This window comes from Onychostruthus taczanowskii, unplaced genomic scaffold (assembly GCF_017590055.1).
Source record: "Onychostruthus taczanowskii isolate IOZ18803 unplaced genomic scaffold, ASM1759005v1 scaffold3, whole genome shotgun sequence".
Taxonomy (NCBI): Eukaryota; Metazoa; Chordata; class Aves; order Passeriformes; family Passeridae; genus Onychostruthus; species Onychostruthus taczanowskii.
In genome coordinates, this window is record NW_024500349.1 from 12619963 (window position 1) to 12639519 (window position 19557).

At 38.6% G+C, this 19557-nt stretch overlaps 1 protein-coding gene across 15 annotated transcripts in view; it reads right to left on the reverse strand.

The window, feature by feature from the left end:
* Positions 1-19557, reverse strand: part of PARD3 (par-3 family cell polarity regulator) — a 442615-nt gene that overhangs the window by 288976 nt on the left and 134082 nt on the right. For all 15 annotated transcript variants that reach the window (XR_005952971.1, XM_041408608.1, XM_041408607.1 and 12 more), the window contains exon 3: positions 4960-5140. Coding sequence is in view for 14 of the 15 variants with exons in the window: in XM_041408608.1 (XP_041264542.1) it covers positions 4960-5140 (181 nt within the window). In the remaining variant the exon portion in view is untranslated. The remainder of the gene's footprint in view (positions 1-4959; positions 5141-19557) is intronic.

The following is a 19557-nucleotide window of genomic DNA, read 5'->3' on the forward strand; positions in this document are numbered from 1 at the left end:
TCCTGCCTCAGAGCACAGCAAGGACAGTGCCCAGCAGCATGCAGAACCTGCCTCTGAACCATTCCCAAAAATACTGCCTTGCTAAATGAGGTGTAAACATCTTTTTAGCCCCATGGGTTACTAAAAATGGCTTTTGCCCAGGAAATGCCAACTCTCTTCTCTTATTAGACATGAAGAATGAGAAAAATATCAACACATTTGAAGACTTGGATCCTACCAGTATTTATCTTTCCTTAACTAAATAAACCAGTCCTACCAATTCATCATAGTCTCTAAAGCAACTTATTCTTGTTGCTCTCTTTTGACTCTCTCCAACTCATTTAGAATTTCTCCATGGCTGGCACCACAACTCCAGCTGAAGGCTTCCTGCTCACAACAGCGAGCCCAGAGCCGCATTTTCTTTTGGTCTTTTGACGGAAGAGCATAATGCCTGATTGCAGTGTAACAGTGCACCATATTGCCAGGATCCTTCCAACAGTAGTGTGGACTTTGCTGTTCATTAGTATTGCCCTGCAAATTACCTTTTCCTTCTTAGATGCATTGGCTAGGCTCATCTCACTGATTTCAAAACAGTCAATAAAATGTATCAAAAGTCAATGCTGAACTGAAACATTGTGCCTGAAACTCCATCTTAGCTTTTTATGCAGTACTTTATATTCCAGTTCAGATTTATTAAAATACTAAACAGTCCTTAAACTAAGAGAGTCCTCAGGGACTTGATATGTCCTACTAATTTGTCAGTGAACAACGAAAAACTACTCAGAGAGCAGAGAAAGAGACACAAATTCAAAGGCAAGCAAGGTCAGGAACTTTATTATAGCAATGAATTCCCAGTCAAAGTCTGTATGCATGCTCTTACCTGTGAGGAATAAACTTGTGCTGATTGCAGGGTAAGAGCACACTTGCACACAGGGAACCTTAAAGCAACAGCCACGCTGGTGGATAAACAGTGATGTGAAGCTGCAGTAATTTCTTTGCTTCTCTGCACTTCTAGTACATCTTCAGAGCCAGCTGTGCACTCACTTCAAAATATTCTCATCTAGACTTTTTTTTTCATGGTCTGGTTCTGTGATCATAATACAAAATTGATGCTGAGAGTCCTGCTAAAATATATGAAACAGACCACCTGAGCATATAATTCACTGGAATGCACCAATTCCAGCCAGCTCTTAGCAATTTCTTAGGCTCTCTGGCCAGTGTTCTGGGAGATACTGACCCTCCAGCCTTTAGGAGAATCTTACAATTATCCCAAATCTCCTCTTTAAGGAACTGAAGTACCTACAAGACTGAAAACAAAAGTAGCAGTCTTCTAAAATGCACAGGCAGCTGCTTTGTGTCACACTGGCACAAAGCTGTACCATACAAACCCAGGTGGAAAGCTCTACATGCGCAATATGCTTGTACACCTGTCTGCTAAATATGTCACTGTGGACATCATTCACTTTTACAAGCAAGAGTTTCAAGAAGTAAATAGTTCACTTTTACTAATTGTATTTGTAATTATGGAATTACAAAGGTTGGGTGAGATCTCTGGGGGCTATTTGGTTTAATCAGTCCACACAAAGAAAGGACCAGGTGGAGTTGGCTGTTCAGGGCCATGTTCAGTCGAGTTCTGTCCATCTCCGAGCACATGGAGATGCCACAATTTCTCTAAGAAGCTTGTTTGGCTCTCCAGGTGAGAATGGTTTTCCTTATTTCTAACTGGCATTGTCCTTGTCAGAAGCTGTGCTTGTTGTCTCCAGCAATAATGTGCCTATGTGAGAAGAATCTGGCTTCATTTTCTCAATACCCTTCCATTAACAGCTGAAGAAAAAAGAGACTCTCTAAGCCCCTTATTTCCCTTAAGGGAAAAAACATCAGCTTTCCAAACCTCTCTACCTCTCTTATAATGTTTTCCAAATAATGTTATGCATGAAAACTGGTTTTTTCACTGTAACTGCTGAAATATTCAGAGACTTGTTACACATAATCACACCAAGACAAATAACCAAGGGTGGTCTTAGTTCTTGAACAAGCTAAATAATTTTAAAGGAAAACAAGACAAAGAGATGACCCTTTTCACAATATCTCATGAAGCTGAAAAGGGATTTTATTTACAATATTTAAATGCAGTACTGTGAAACAAACAACTTGGTTCACAGGCAGTGCACCCGCTGCTGAACTGTCACTGCCTGACATCCTGTCTTATCTGCCAAATTGCTCATTAGGTTTGGCAATTTTCACCTGCGCCTCCAGTTTATATTTCAGCAGGGAATAAACATCAGTCTGCTTTAACAATCTTCTGCAGAGAGCTTCCAACCTCTTCCCAGAAAACACGCAGGCACAACACAAAAAGTGCCTTGTGTACTGTATGCTTAGAAAAAAGATGCAGCTGAAGTGATGAAATGCAATAAGGAGTTTAACTTGGGTAACAGAAAAGCAGTAAAAAAGAAAGAGCTAGATAAGAAACATAAATAAATGAAATGCTTGTATGAATGAATTACATTTTCACAGTGCAAAACAACACAGGGGGTATGGGCCAGCCTCATTTTTGTTTCCATGTTTATATGGGAAGCTGGAATTTGACACACACACCCCCTCCCCAACATGCAGAGTACAGGCTGTGTTTGTGCATGGGAAAAGAGGAACTCCAGATGAATATTACTTTTCCAGCTGGATCTGATCTAGCTAACCTTTCCCTTGCTGGGAGAGGAGCGATGGTGTGATCTATAAACAAACAGAAGGGGTAGCATGGCAACCAGAACAAAGAGAGGAGGATCTCAGCAGGCTTTGAGCCCCAGCCTCATGCAGGGAGCTGCTGCCTGGGAGCAGAGGGTGCAGGTGAGCAGCAGCACGAGGGCACAGAGCCGCGCGGGAACGGCCGCACAGCAGAGCCCTCCGCGCCAGCAAAAAGCACCAGAGACATAAAACAAAATGTCTCAAATGCTATAAACCAATTTCAGACGGAATACTGTTTTTCATTTGTTAGAAGTAAAATATTCACCGCCAACCCTGCAATTAGCTGGAAAATTACAATAATTACAGCAATTTTGTATCCCATCTCCAATCCAATTAATAGATATATGACCTTGTCAACATGTAATAATCAGGATCTGCATCTACCACAAAACTGGATGGGTTTTATTTGCTGAATAGAACTTACACAGTAAGAAGATAATTATTTGAAATACTGAGAATACCATTTGTATGCTATGCTTCACTTCACAAGTTATAAAGGAACAACAATAAGGATAGTATTTCCATTTTCAATGTATATTTAAATGAAATTCCTGAAATAGGTATGGTTAATATGGGATAATATTACTGCACTGGGATTCCAAGCTTGTGGTTTGGAACATTTAAAACCAAAACATATCTGTCAACATTTTTAAAAATGAATTAGATAGATAGGAGAACATTTCTGATAACATATTTATTACAAATTGTTTCACACACTTTATTTGTGCATGTTTCTACAAAAAGTGTCAAAGAGCTATAATCCTTACCAACAGTTTTAGAAGTCTTCGGTATTTCTAAAGACCTTTGTATTGCAGGGTCTCAAATCCCTTTTTGGTCACCTTAGCAATCAGTGAACTAGCCAAGTGCTCCATGTATTTTCCAGAATGACACCAAAGATAAGTGAGCTGTCCAATATATCACTGAGTTTTATCTGTACTATATGATTTTGATGCACTAAAATTCATGTACTGTATAATATACCAGATAATCACACTAAGGAGAAAATGTGTATGCATTTGCCTACTCTAACCCCTGCTAAGCTGAGAAACAAGGGGACAGTTTTTTGGCTTATACATGGAAATGAGATGTGCATTTAGCAGTGACATCCTCTAGTGACAGCAAGATGGAAGGATCCTGAAATTCCAGGATACTTCTTTATTCTGCCATTAATCCTTCCCTAATTTAATTCTGTGTTGCAATGAAGCACAGCTGTAGCTTAAAAAGACACACATTCAGCCCTAGGTAAGCTAATTATTAAATGCTATTCCCTCAATTGTACAGAAAACATTCTGGTACAAAACACCTCAAACTTAACAGAGTGGTAACTTTTCCATTTGCATTTTACCTGACTGCTTAAACATAGATTTTATCTATTAATAAAACACCTACACAAAATCAGTATTTTGGAAATAACACATGGTTATTTTAAACAATGTATCTGTAAAATATCAAAGGACTGATAATACTAACTTCTGCTAAAAATCTTCTAGAGTGGAGTCCCTATCTCTAAAGTTCAAAATTATAGACACTGCACATAGAAGGACACAATGCCTTATCCACATTGTCTTGTTTGCATGGTACTTTTAACAGCAATGAAAATTACACAGTAAATTACATTCCATAATTTTTCTTCTTAATAAGTTCATGTATTCAATGAATCTGCCTGAGCAAGAAATGCAAAAAGCAATTCCTGCTATGTGGTTTTCTAACAAAAGTTCATCACATTGAAATAAACAAAATAAAGAGATGTTTCTGGATGTAGTTTCTGCTTTTTAAAATGTATTTTTGCAACACAGTAAATGCATATTTTAGCAGGTGTTTTTATGGAAAGGTGACAGCATAACCTAGCAACACTGACAGGTTAAGTAGAAAGTGCTCCTATCTTTAGTTTCTTTTTACCATTTTGTTCATTAAATGGAACAAAACTGGCAAACCGAAAATTACACTGTGCAGCAACTACATTTGGAGATATTGCTGTGATTTTCAGTGTGAGGACAATTTTAAACTGGCAGCATAGAAGGAGCTTATGGCTCCTAAAAGCAATTTATAAATAATTTATTAAAACAGAACAGGTTTGTTTACTTGCACACAAGAAGCATTTACGCAGTTCCTCAGTTCTGATCAGCTTTCGATGAGGACAGATAATGAATCATTTTTCCCAGCAGCATCGATGGGTAACAGCACTTGGCATCTTTGTAAATTTAGACAAAACACATTGAGATACCGAGAACATTTACTCACTTGCACGAAGGACTGACGGCGTGACCTCAATTTCACTTGTTGCTTGGTAAGGCTGAAAGGCCGATGCCGCGTTGGAGCCAAGCTCACTGCCAAAAATCTCCGGGCTCTGTGTGCCTGTTGAGCTGGCGCTGGTGCCATCACCCCCATGGTGTGGATCTTGCTCATCAAACACAGCCACGAGCTGCAAATGACAATTTAATCTACTGTTAAAAAAGACCCTCAACACCATCAAAGTGCCATTGCAGATCAGCATTTCAACATTTCTTCCCACCAAAGAGCAAGCGGTGTCTATCAGCAGAGACTCCGATCAATGCCTAGATCACAACATCATCAGCCCAAGAAAGGGAGGCACTAATTGGATACTACAAAGGGTCAGCAGCTGTGATGGGACATGAAACTCATCACTGTGAGCCACAGAAAGAATGGCAGGAAAGCAAGGGTTGCACCTTCCCGAGGAAACCACTTCATCTTACCCAGAAATACAGAAAACTATCTGAGTGTGGAATGATGCCTGTGCACTGGAAGTTGGTATCTGTGTTTAGATACCTCTATACACATCATTACTACAGAGTCAAATCGTGAGCAAAACCACAGTTATACAGAATAACAATATTCAAGAAGTCATGTTTATACACACTGAAAGCTACAGACAAAATGCAAAGCCAATGAAATGTCACAACCAGTCATCATTTATTAATCTGCCATCTATTATTATGACTTAAGTTGTGGGCTTCTCTTCCAAAATTTCTTTAGTTAGATTTATGGAAATACTCTGTATCTGTTAACCATCAGCTTCTCCAAGACAAGTTTGAAATCTCAAGTCCCATTTAGAACTTTGCCAAGTCATTAATTTATTAAATACTTAAAAATCTGTGTTCACCACTGCAAGAAAAATAGGAAAACATCACGGTGATTTTGATAAACCTGAGATATTTTTTCCACTGTATATTACTTTATGCACTTATTTGAAACAAATAATTTATCCCAATTTATCTTTTGTAACATACTGAAAGGGATAACGCTAGCTCTTACACACATTTCATTTTAGAACTTAATTTTCAAGACAGAGAAAAAAGTGTTATGGATAGCAGCATTCTGCAGCCTGCAAATTAATCTATAATATAATATTTGAAAGACATTTCCAAGAAAGCATTACATTCTTCTGTCCAAATTGGTAGGGTAAATGGAGCAAATCAACTTAAACCTATGCTGGTCTCTGCAAATTGTTTATTCTGTTAGCAACAAAGATAAAACTTTATGTAACCCAAAGGCATCAGAGGTCATTTTCTCTTTTTTTTTAAAGCAATTTCAACATCATCTTAGCCAAAAGATTTTAATAATAGTTCCTTTCCTCAAATTTAACTTACATAAGCATCAATAAAAAAAATTTAAAACGCAACGCTAAGCCCAAGTGGAAACCATTTGGGAATTCAGCTTTTGAAAGGACTGTCAGGCATTTACTCTTTTTCACCAGTCATTTTGAAACTACAGAGAGTAGCAAACTTCTGCCAATAATTCCATATCTAATGCAAAATTTAGGCTCAGGCATGCAAAAATCAGAAAGAAGAAACTGGTAATGGATAAAGAATCCATGCTCTCTCCAGTGGTAGCTGAAAGGTAGGTAGCAGCAGGAAAACCAGACTGCAGCTGCAGACAGCTGGAACATGTTTTTACCATAAAAGTCATTATTTTATGCTTGAGAAATCTACAAACAAAAGAGACGTGACAACACCAAAATGTCAGTAGCTCAAGAGTATTGGAAATTTAATTTTCTAACACAATGTGAAATATCAATGCTTACAAAAATATGCTTCTAAAACTTTACTCATAACTCTCTTACTGTTTTATAGCAAGCTAATTACCAATCTCCAGCAACTGAAAATAAATTAATCCACAAGTGAAGGTCTGTAAGATATTCCAACAAAAGACAAACAAAGCATTTCAGAATCCTAGCATGAAACATCAAATCTTTTTGTCCTTCACATGTCATGTATCAAGATAAATCCCCCAATTACATTCTGTTCCTTTGAGACTGATTGAAAAATATTATTCAATGCATGCAGCTGCAAGTATTTTATAGATAGTATATATATGCAAAAAGGTATGTGCATATAAATCTCTATATATGTTATCTCCTACTGTAAGTTGCCTCCAGCTTTTTGCCTGTTTCAGACAGTCTACAACCTATAACTTCAGAACATCTAAAAATGAATGTTTCTTATTTCAAGCTTAGCTCTTGATCTTATCATGTTTTTTTCAGGTATTCACAGTTTTGACAGCATCAAACCTTCAAAAGGCTTCAGTTCCATTAAAAGGCATACCAAGTTGTAACATTTTTTTAGTGTGAAGATACACAAGACATGTTAGTCTTACCCAAATTTAATTAGCATTAGGAACACAGGTTAGGAAGTTCATTGTGAAACAGCACTACAATGGTGCAGTAGCCATCTGGACTACAATAACTCAGTCCTCATAATAAGCTAGAAAGTCTTTAATGCAAATGAACACTCTTGAATCTTGATTTCCTGACCCTGGCATGCCATTCTGCAAGATCATGAGTTCATGGGAAACAAGGACAGCCAAAATATCTTGCGCTGTATTATGACATGGAGCATTTAATTCTGATTTCTTCAGAGACCCTTGATTTTACATGACCCTTCAAACACTTTTTATTTAAATCAAAAGAGATTTTTCAAGGAAAGGAACTGTACTGCTGGAGAGCCAGAGATCACATCTTGACTACTGTCTTTGCAAGAACAAGAAACAAAACAAAAAACTTCCAGAGACACCTTATGCAACGTGGAAGGAACCACAGGAGTAGGTCACTGGAGCTATGAAGAATCCTTTGCTGCAGGAATCCACAGCCATAAACACTGCTCTGTGCCAGGGAAAAGGTCTCTTGATGAGTCATGTTTAAAGGCCAAATAGATGTTTTTAATTTGGCAAAGAATGGAGCACACCATTAACTAGACCGGCTTTAATCAGCCTTAAAGTCAACGGTAAGCCTATGGTATTTTGCTGGGCTTTAGATGTCAGATTTACAAAAAGAGCAGAAAATGAAGATAACTACCTTTTCTGGAAACATCTTTGCTGTCAGGAGACTGCTTCCATATGGATCTTCTTCTTCTTTAATAAGAAATAAAGTTACCCTGATCTTTTGAGAATCCCTCTATTATTTCCAACACTCAAGATGAGCTGCGCTGCCTGTTCTCTGTCCTTCAGTTCTAGATCTCATCACCTGCATTGACCTGAGAAAGTCATCATAACATCCACTCATGCAGAAATGAACAGCAGAAGGACTGAACAAACCATAGTAATGCATTAATAAAGAAAATAGCTTCGCTGGTCAATATTAGACCACTATCAGCTCTTTAAATGAACTTCCACCAAAATTCAGTGAGTACTGCTGCCATTTAGTTTAATTTTATTTTTCTGTAAGAAGACAAACCCACACCAAAGACCAAATATCATATCAACAATAGCTAATAAATAATAATAATATATTTAATCCACCCCATGTTCCACGGGACTTCAACTTGAATGCATCAAAGACATGAGAATATGCTTAATAGGTTACAGTAGTTTTAATCACCCAAGGCAACAGGACTCTGCATTTCCCAATCACTGAACTAAAAATCTGCAAGCAGGAAATAAAATCAAGTAAAAAACCATCTTGTCATCCCAAAAGAAATTTAATAAATGATAGGCTTAATTTAGATTGGCATGCTTACATTTCTTATAATATGGCAAAAGCAACAAAAAGGTGAGAGACTTTATTATCACCATTTATCACAGTAAGATGGCACAGGAAGTGTCATCAGTTTGAACAATGTAAGATTTTGGTCCCCAGTGTATGTGTATACAACTTTTTCAAGAAAAAAATAAGTTTCAAATATTCATCAACACATTCAGATATAAAAATAGCAGCTTTTTTTGGATCATAACTTACGAAATGTTAATCCCATTGCAGCAATGGAAATAGAGTAAGTCTTCAAATGGTTAACTGCATAAACTAAAATACTTTTTAAACACCACAGCAAGAAATACATGCAATTTTGTGTGAATTATCAACAAAAAATACAATTATTTTTAAAAGCAACAGCATTCAGTGTTTGACCAACAGTTTTTCTCTTTTTAGAAATACTAAACTGCAGTAAAACTCAACAATTATCCCAGCTGTAAAAAGCACACTTGTGATTGTTAGTATATTTCAAGAGGTGTAAGGGATTTTTTTATTGCCATCCTTATCCTCTGAAGACAAAAAAATATAGGAGTACAGTTTAAAACCAGTAGCTTGATGCTCTTCTCTTTTGACTGATAAAAGAGTCTTTCCATAGCAGACAGATAATGAAGGGAGAGTAACTTAATTTTTTTTTTTTTTGCTAAATATGTTAGCTCAATCAAGCAAATGCCTTATAAAGAAATAATTTCACAGCCTGAGATATCAAAACAAATCTTTACTGAGGCACCTTTGGATCTGGGCTAGGAGGAAGGCATTCCAGCCTATTACTGAATTCAGCCCTCTATAACACCAGGGTGTACTGAATAAATTACAATCCAATGTCTTGTTCTTTCTAAAAGACAGGATGAGCTGCTGGGACTCAACACACGATGCTAACCAGGTTATATTTACTTAAATAAATAAAAGGCAAGAAGATTGATTTATTTTAATATTGACACAGCAGCAGCAGTCTGCATTCCAACATTAATTATTACAATTTCCGTCTATTCTAAAGTAATTAAAAATTAGTAAACACATATGCAGTCTTAATTAATAGACTAGATTAAGCACTTGAATGTTAATTAACTGGATTAAAAAACTATTTCCACCAGCAATGGCTGTTTACATTTTCATTAAGTATTACTATCATATAAACCAATCATCATTATCAAATGGTCTGATCAGGTCATCTCTCCTCAGCACCAAACCACAGAACCAGAAATCCTCCACTCCAAAGAAATTCACAAAGCTAGAAACTTCTGCTGTATTTTTCTACCACTATGACAAAATTGTCAAAAAAAATCCCTTGAATATGGCATATTCCTGGGTACCGGCCCAAAATTTGCTAATTCTTCAGTGATATTTATTGCTGAATATGATACTGGCTCATGTGTAGGCACCAGCAATGATTTCAGATTTATTTTAATATCAGTGAGGATTATAGCTCCATTCTCCTGTTGGAAAGACAGCAAATGATCCTCTGGTTTTCATACCCTCTGGGTTTCACAGAGTCTCCACACTTCCTCTCCACTCTTTTTAACACTGAGTGAAACTAGAATCACTCACCTTTTTAGATTATTAGGAGCCATTTTAAATATCTGGTTTCTTCTCACCAGGACACTTTGGAGATACATCCCTACAAGAACATTCCTAATTTGTTCTGGCTGTTCAGTGGCCAATTTCTCAGTAGTTATTCTGCTGAGCAACCCAAAGTGTCTGGATTCCCCTGGCTGAACCTTGCACTTCCCCTCCTGGTCTATACAACTCCCAGATGTGGTGCTCCCTTTCACAGCTGCTATGGTTTCTGGCATTTATGCTGCACAGCTTCTCCTGCAGCATGGCCATCCATGGACAAAACTGCCTTTCACAAGAGATGTCATTTTTCTGGCTCCAGGAGAACAAAGAGCATAGACCTTGCGAGACAGCTCCAAGTGGTGGAGCAGCTCAACCACACACCTCTGGGGAGGCACAAATGCTGCCAAGGATTCTGGTTCTCACTTTATGCTCAATAACTGAACCTTTTCTCAGGGGACTTAGGGTCCTTGAAAATAGATTTTGATGGTTCAAATAAGACTATAAAATCTAAATAAGCCTTGTGAAAATGTCTTCCCCTACAGTAGCTACTTCAAGCATTTCCTTTAACCTCCAAAGCCAGAGGGTAAAGCCCAGCCCTGTCTTGCAGTAGGTCTCTGTCTGCCCTCACTGTGACATCCATGGGCTGCTGAGGAGGGAGATTCAACCCCTCTCACAGCATGGCCACACGCTTTCAGACATGTGCAGCAAGTGCCTGGGAAGAGAACATGGAGAAGGCTGGCAAAAAATATAAACATGCACATCACTGGCATCCTTTCCATGCAAAAAGCATTTCCAGTCTCAAGCAAGACTGTACAGTGAACTAGGAAGGCACCAACAGAACTGACTACACACATCCTGTGCAACCAGCACAGCTGAGGGAGATTGCAAGAGAATACAAGCACAGCTCTCTAGCAGCTCCTGAGGGTTGGCAAAAACCACTTATACCCAAAGCAGTCTGTGTATTACTCAGTCCATGTTACAATGCAGAACTAAGGAGTAGTTGTTTAATAAGGCCCAGCAGTAAATCAAATTTCAGCTAATGGCACCTCAGACTCCATAACATCCCAAAACACAAGTTGCTTGTGAATGAACAGATGAGTGTAAGGAAAAAAAAAAACATAAATTCAGGGAAATCTCTAGCAAGGGAGTAGCCAATTATTATTTAGAAATGAAAGAAACTAAATACAAAATCAATTCATAGGTTTTCTGATGACTGAACTGACTTTAATAGCCCCATGGCAGACCCAAATTCTTATTATTCCTTGAGCTTCACTTTTCTACATGGCTCATTGAAAACCCATTTAAATATAACTACTGTTTCAATGAGCTAGTAAAAGAAAATACAGAATAGATACTTCCACAATAATACACTACTGCCCAGAGATATATTTTTAAAAAAATCAATTAGCAAAATAGCAGCATCTAAGAGTCATTCTGTGCTGGATGTGATGTGCAACCTGAGCATCCCCTCTACATACTTAGACATCACCCAGCATTTTAAAAGGAGAAAAAGGGAAAGCACTGTTTCAATTTAGGATAAGCTGTAGCACAAACAACAAACCTCTATAATTTCAAGAAAATCATTACCTGTCCTAATTAATCACTTCAGCCATGAAACGAGAACTAGCTTTTCATAAAACTTTTCAAAGTAAAGTAGCTGGAAGGGAGCCAAACGAAGAACTTTTCACAATAACTTCACTGCACTATAGCTTTTGAAAAAATAAGGACATTTAAATGGTCACATTCCACCATCATAGTAACACTTTGTATTAGATTTTCAGTGAATTATACAGAAGTGTAAGCTCATACAGAATCACAGAATAACTTGAACTGGAAGAAACCTCTGGAGATAACTAGTCCAAGTACTTTTTCAAACCAGGGTGAATGAGAGGAGGCTGCTCAGAGCCACATCCAGTTGCATTTTTTAATAACCTGAAGTATGGACAGTCCACAACCTCTCTAGGCTCTCTCCCACCATTTGGCTCTCTTGGTCCTTTTCCCTGTATGGAGTTGAATCTTCCCTTGTTACAATGTGTCTCTTGTCCCTCACACTACTCCTGTGCACCTCAGAGAAAAGTCCAGTTCCATCTTCACCATCCCTGACAGAGAGCAGTTACATCAAGGCTCTTCTGCCTTAGGGAGCCACACGGTCACAGAGCACCCCAAAAGTCCCTCTGCCCTGTGACACCCTGATGGCCTCTGGCTGGGCCATCAATGTAATGTCTTCCTTGTATTCAGAAGCCCAAAATATACCAGAAGGAGAGAGAAATAATCACAGCATCACAGGACGATTTGGGTAAAAAAGGACCTTAGTGATCATGCAGTTCCAAACCCCCTGCCATGGGGAGCATCCTTCATTAGAGCTCCATCCAACCTGGCCTTGAACACCCCCAGGGATGGGGTATTCATAACTTCCCTGAGAAACCTGCTACAGTGCCTGACCACCCTCAAAGTAAAGATTTTTTTTCTAATATGTAATCTAAACTTAGTTTCAACCCATTCCCCCTTGCCCTGTAACTGCAAGTCCTTGTAAAAAATCCTTCTCCCTCTTTCTTGTGGGTTCCCTTCAGGTACTGGAAGGCTGCAGTTAGATGACACTCAAGCCTTCTCTTCTCCATGCTGAATAATCCCAATTCTGTCAGCCTTTGCTCATAGGAGAAGTGCTCCATCATCCTGGTGGTGTCACTCCAACACGTCAAAGCCCTTCCTGTGCTGGGACCCCAGAGCTGGATGCAGCACTGCAGACGTATCTCATCAGAGCAGAGGGGCAGAATCCCTTCCCTCGCTGTGCTGCCCACAGGGCTTTGGGTGCAGCCCAGGATACAGCTGGCTTTCTGGGCTGTGAGTGCACATTGCCAGATCAGGACCAGCCTAATCACTTCCCTAAACGTGCTGGCTACAGATTGCTCATAAAGCCCAGGGTGGAGCTGGTCACCTTTACCCCAAGGGCACTGCTGACACACATCCTTCGGGTTCTCCACCAGGTCTGTCCCCAGAGGAAGCAGCCTCCCAGCCCACACTGCTGAGAAGGGTTATTCCAGCCCACAGGCAGGACTCCACATTTACCTATGCTGAACATAACCCACCCCCTCAAAACCCCATGAGATAAAATAACCAGTGCTGGAAAATACATCTTAGGTCTCAGCTAAAGTTGTTCCCAAATGTGCTGACTAAGTAAGCACCCCTCGCTTTCAAAGTTCAACATAACACACCAAATTAAATCGTATCTGCAAAATCAAAACTCATCTATTGATTTGAAGGACACTTTAATTTTACAGGTAGCTTTAAAATCTTCTGCTCTCACGATTCTTTACATCCAAGAAATTATTCTGAAGTAAATATACAAGCTTTTTATTAAAACATCGCTTTAGATTATTCATTTCCCATGGCACTTTGATCTGAGAAATTCTAGAATCAATATTAAATTGCAATCTAATCCTCTCCCAGTAGGAATTAAATGCAGTTTTAGGTACTATCCTGTAAGTTCCCATGCTATTAAAAATATTTCAAATATTTTTAAAATGTTAAAATATTTAAAATATTAATTTCAGATTATGCATATTTAAAAGATTTTTTTTTTCTCTTCTCCCCCTTCCTCCTGAGGAACAGTCTAAAAGCAAGCACAACCATGGCACCCTGGAAAAGTCATTTGTGTATATTCTGTCTGAATTGCTCTTGACCTGACCTCCGTGGTGTCAATCAGGCTGAGGCTTAGACAAAGAAATAAGACAATAACTGAACAGAGTTAGAATTATTACAAGGACTATTAGCAGTAGCTGACACTGAGCTGCCTGCTTGGTTGGCTGGATTTGGTTCTCCATGACCTCAGCCCCTGACTGTTCCAGACACCACTTCTACATACAGTGCACTGTCCGAGAGCTGAACCGCCAGCCCACACGTACAGACTGACAGACAGACACAAGGACAGACAGAGCACACACAGATTATCCAGCAAAGCCCTTCTGACATGCTTACATAGCTAAACCTACTGCAGGGACACAGCAAGTCCAACACCAGGGCTGGATCTTGGCCTTCATATGCAACTAACATCCAAAAGCATCCACACTGGTCAGCTCTTACAGACAGACAACCCCGAAATTCAGAAACACCCCACATTTCATGAGGCTGGTAGAACAGACAGAAGGACAATGGAGCCAGGAGGTGAGTTTCTGTTCAGCATGTTCAGCAGGGCATGCTCACCTGGCCAGGAACAGCTCTAGAAGCCACAGTTTGTTACTTTAAATCATGCTTCTGAATGCTGCATTTCTGCTGTTAACTGCAACCATGCTAAGGAATGCTGCACAAGCTCTTGCAATCAGCTACTGATCCCAGCCTTCCCAGTGAACACATTCATCAGCACTGGTACCCAGAGCTGCCAGGATAAACCCTGCTGAAAGGGTGGGCAGTGCCATCACTGCACCTGATCCAGCCAAGGATGGAGTCAGCCACGGGAGCCCAAACACGAGAAATGCTGCAGGCATATCTCGCTGGTTTGGTTAAGATTATGGGGTAAAGACACTTCCCAGCTTCCAACTCAAAATGGAACTATGGTTAAGAGTGCAAGAAGAGACAACATCACCCCAATTTCTTTCAAACAATTTTGTTTTTCTTTTATGCTTCTCAGCAAAAGTTAAGATACTATGCTTAGAGAGAAGTTTGCTTCCCACAATTGTTACAAGCCCTCCATATCACAAGTACAAAAATGCTTAAATCCATGCTTGTTTGGGCTATGAGAACAGCTGGAGAAAATCTCTCTGTCCTAAATAGGACAGTTTTTCTATCACACGCTTTTTATCATGGTATTTTTTTAATAGGTTGTTTCTTTACAAACCCTTCCTTTGAAAGCATATATAATACTTTTCTGTATATGCTGCCCTGTTATTTTCTTAAATCCTCAATTTATACAGAAAAGATTTCTTCCAAAATCCTTTCGTACCAACAGTCCTCTTGTTCACAGCTAAGGACATACTCTGCAAAATTATTACAATATGTGATTTACCATGGTATCTCCTTAGCTCATTTTGAAAAGAAACCGAAAAAAATTATATCCATCCTGACTTTAAAGTGGTGCATGAAGAAAACATGGTTTCAGAAGAGAGAGTGCTGTGCTTGGGAAGAGCTGGGGCACATCTGAGCATGTGAATAAGCCAATTTCATCTCCTCCATTTTTGACTCCTCAGCACAAATGAGTACATGCAAACCACACTGAGGACAATGGTGTTAGTATTACTTTCAAAACAATTTCACACTTTTAGACACACTATGAAAGTCTGCCTTTTTACAGGGTAAGGCTCTAAAGGATACCCTGACTGTACTTCATGCAGCTGAGCTTGTGGTATGGGATGACTCTGCAGGTCTGCAGATTTCCAAGTCAAAAGCTCAGACCGTACAGGAGTTCAGTATTTTATTCCTGCCACAGAGGTCAGCAGTTAAGCAGTGACGCTATGCAGTAAGTAATCCAGACACTGGGTTATTAGAGGGGCTGGTGTCACATAGCAAGATATATTGCTGAAATAAAAATGTATTAAATCTTAACAGTTGTCTCATCTGTCATTGAGAGCTGCAGTCATTGAGTACTAAGAAAGAAATGGTTTCAAAAACCTCCAAAAAAAAAGACCAGGCTTTTCATTCCTCTGCTACAGGATCAAAACAGCAGCATTAAATTCTAAGATTTTAATTTCAGCTGAGGTACAAAAAGGTAACTAGTTAGTTAAAGCATAGGACAATCTTTGCAAGCTTATTAAACTTCAAGAAAATAGACTTTGCAAAATACAGCTCTTCATTTTATATAGTGTGTGCTGTTCAGTGCAATTTGCATGCAAAAGCCAGGAGAATGTGATTAAAAATACCCATCTAGAGACACAGATGAAAAACTTCAAACATTTTCTGATTCCCTTCTGTTCCACTCATTATTTCAATACCTCACTACAACAAAGGAATAGATAACACTTGTCCTTGACACTAGCCTAAATTATCTTCAGTGTGCAATACAATACCGATTAAATTAGGCTTATTTTAAATAAACGTCAAGGTCTGTTCAAAAGGTAAAACTGTGTGCCTTTTGCCTTTTGTGTAACACATCCCCTCCCTACCCCCCAAACTTTTCAGAGGTCTGAAAAACAATGAGATATGGTGCTTTTTTAAACTAACTTCATTATCTAGATTTTAAAAAAAAATCAGAGAGAATCATTTAACTCTGACATTTAAGACAACAATAACGATATTCTTCATTTTGTGTATAATGACAAAAATCACCAGCACATTAGACAATAATTCTCACCTCCCTTCTTTAAATAAGGTTCTAAAATATCCAAAATGCAAATGACTGCTTGTTCCCTCGTGACTAACAGTTTTTATTATTTTAACATAGTGAAAACACTGCAACTTAACTTACATTAGAGCTATGCTTTCAAAATTAAGAAAAAAAGGTAGCTGTGCAACAGCACTGGGCTGATTGCAAATGACACATGCCAGGAGATCCACGGAGGTTGTCCCATCCTGTGGCAACCCCCAGACATTGGATCTTGACTCACCACAGTTATCATGTAAACCTATGCCAAACACAGAGCTCTGCTCTTAACCAAAACACGCTCATTAGATAACATTTGGTAGCCCAGAAAAGGAGAGAACCTTCCTAAACACCTTTAGGTTTTCTACTGCTAAGAAGATTACAGTGATCTCTGTATGGATTTCAAAAAGCCTGGTTCATCCATATCCAGGTGGATTTCCATCTACCACACACTAGCTTATTTCCCACAAAATCAGGTTTAATGACTTGGTAGCACAGCCCCAGGGACCTTCACCGAAACCTGGGCTCCCAACGCCAAAACCATTTTCAAAATTACCGGGAGTCACGTTTTCAACAATATTCTGCCAGGTAAAGTTGTGGAAGGGCATGCCATGTGTTTTCTCCCCCATAAAAATGCTAGAAATCAGATGCCCAGGTATTTCTGAAACTCTGTTTTTAAAAGCCACCTGGTAACTTTCAAATCTGTCCTCTTAAGTCCTTATGAAGACAAACAGGGAAAAACAAAAACACCGCAGGAAGAAATAAGAGCTTAGTAAGAATGGAGAACCTCAGAAGGAAACTAGCAGGTTAATATCATCACATCCATCTTGAAAACATGTTTGCTGGTAGTCAAGTGCTTTTCTCTCTTTGAAATGCAGAAATGACCACTAAAGGATACCTCTGATATTACTCTAGCAATAACTTTGCCTCAATCTGTGATTCTTGACTACTTCTCTGATATTACTCTAACAATATCTACTCTGATATTACTCTAATAACTTTGCCTCAATCTGTGATTCTTGACTACTTGTTGCAGAAGCCTCCATCTCGTACTGCTCCTTCTTTACACAGAGATGTAGTGCATTATAACCAAAGAGACAGGAATATAAATAGAGACTTTTGACAGAATTACACTCCAAAATAATTTCGTGTGAAAGCTTGAAAGACTCCAGATGTATTTTCAGGACTAATTTTGAAAATTAATTCCCTAAATCACTGTGCAACTTGGAATAATGCAACTACATTGCCTGGATGAATACAAAAAACTTGTAAAAAAAAAAACCAAATAACCAAAAGAGAAATTACAGTTCTTGTGTATGCACAATCATTTCAAGCTGCCAAACTTGGGACCAGACTATCATTCTTACATTTTACCTTGACTCACCCCATATCCATAAAATGCATTTTTCAACACGTAATAAAAGTGTAGTGCAGCCTAGGGAAGGAGACACAAGCATTGCCAAAACCCATCAGCTTCAACTTGTGGACAAGGACTGTTCTGAAAATCTCAAAACAGATCGCTTCCATTCTGTAGGTCCCCTAATGTTTCCCCATCTCCTCAGGGCTCATCTAGCCTATATTTCTCCTCTTTTCTCTCCTGAAAAAATTAAGGTTATAAAAGTAGCTGACACCTCATACCAGGCCAGCAGGCCCGTCCCTGGTTGAAGTATCTATATTTCATAGTGACTCCAAATATTGCTGTACGGTTATTAAAATCATTCATGATTTTATCTGTGCCAAATGGATCATTACACTGTCAACACTCATCTTTATTATGCAAAAATATGCAGAATTTAACATCTTTTGTCGAGCTGGCAAAACAGTATATTCAGTAGTAACTCTGTTTTTCATTAAATTTTGCACAAGGTTAAAGAGTGTGTGGAATCTGATTTCCAAAGTCTCCATTCAAACATCACACAAAACAAGCTGTTTGACCCATGTAGCAAAAGATTATTTACTTATAACCTACAGACAAATAAATTCTTATGATTAATTTATACTGTCCTTTAATTTTTACAATTATTAGTTAAAGGCTGCCATTTCTGGGGGGGGGGGATGGAGGCAAGACCTTTTTTTCTTTTCTCCTTTTCTCACTTTTTTTTTCATATTCTTTTCTGTGCACCTAACAATCCTGCTTGATAGAAACTGTCCATAAGCTCCAAGGCTATCTCCAATCCTGCCTCTTACCTTCCACTGCTCTCTAAATGTCCTTCAGCAGAAACAGAAGTGAATTCAATCTGGTTACCTCTTGCAAAAGAATAATTTCTTGGGAAGCTCCAGCCATCTTAAAATAGCTGTTCTGAATATCTCATTAAATCTTCATTTAATTCTTCTTTCTTTGTATTTCTCCTGCCACATTTAATCTTTGCAATTGTATGAATTTTTTAGAAAGCCTTTTTGGGGTGAAGTTTGTATTTTGGTGCCACACAAAGCAGATATATTGCATAAGGGTAACACAGGTAGCTGGGTAAATTATGCTGTCAAAAGTGATTAACATTTAAAAGGACTAAACAGAGGAAGCAGATAATACCTCCCAGATCTGCTTTTAATTAAAACATCTTAGCAATTATTATTAAAAGGCAAAGACTGAAAATGAGAGACAGCATAGCTTCTAAAGAGAATAGTTTTTATACTTTTCATTAGGGGTCACCTTTTCTCATGTGCAAGACCACTTTTACATTACCTGCCTCACTGGAGACCATTCACTTATTAAAAGAACTTTGCCCACACTAAAACAAAAAAATACACATTTAATCAAAAACATTTATGCATTCATTACTGTTTCAGATGTCCTTGCTTTAGGATAATGTTGCCCCTCACTGAAAGCAAACCATATTTAAGTCTCTGCGCCTAATTGTTGTATCCCAAATGATTTCTCTACTTTCCAAAATAATTACCAAACGTTATATCACCTATGCTAAAACAGTAAAAGGGTAACACCAATGAACCCCATAGAAGGTGAAATCAATAGCACATACCAGGAAAGTCTAACACGTGTAGCCTTTGCACATAA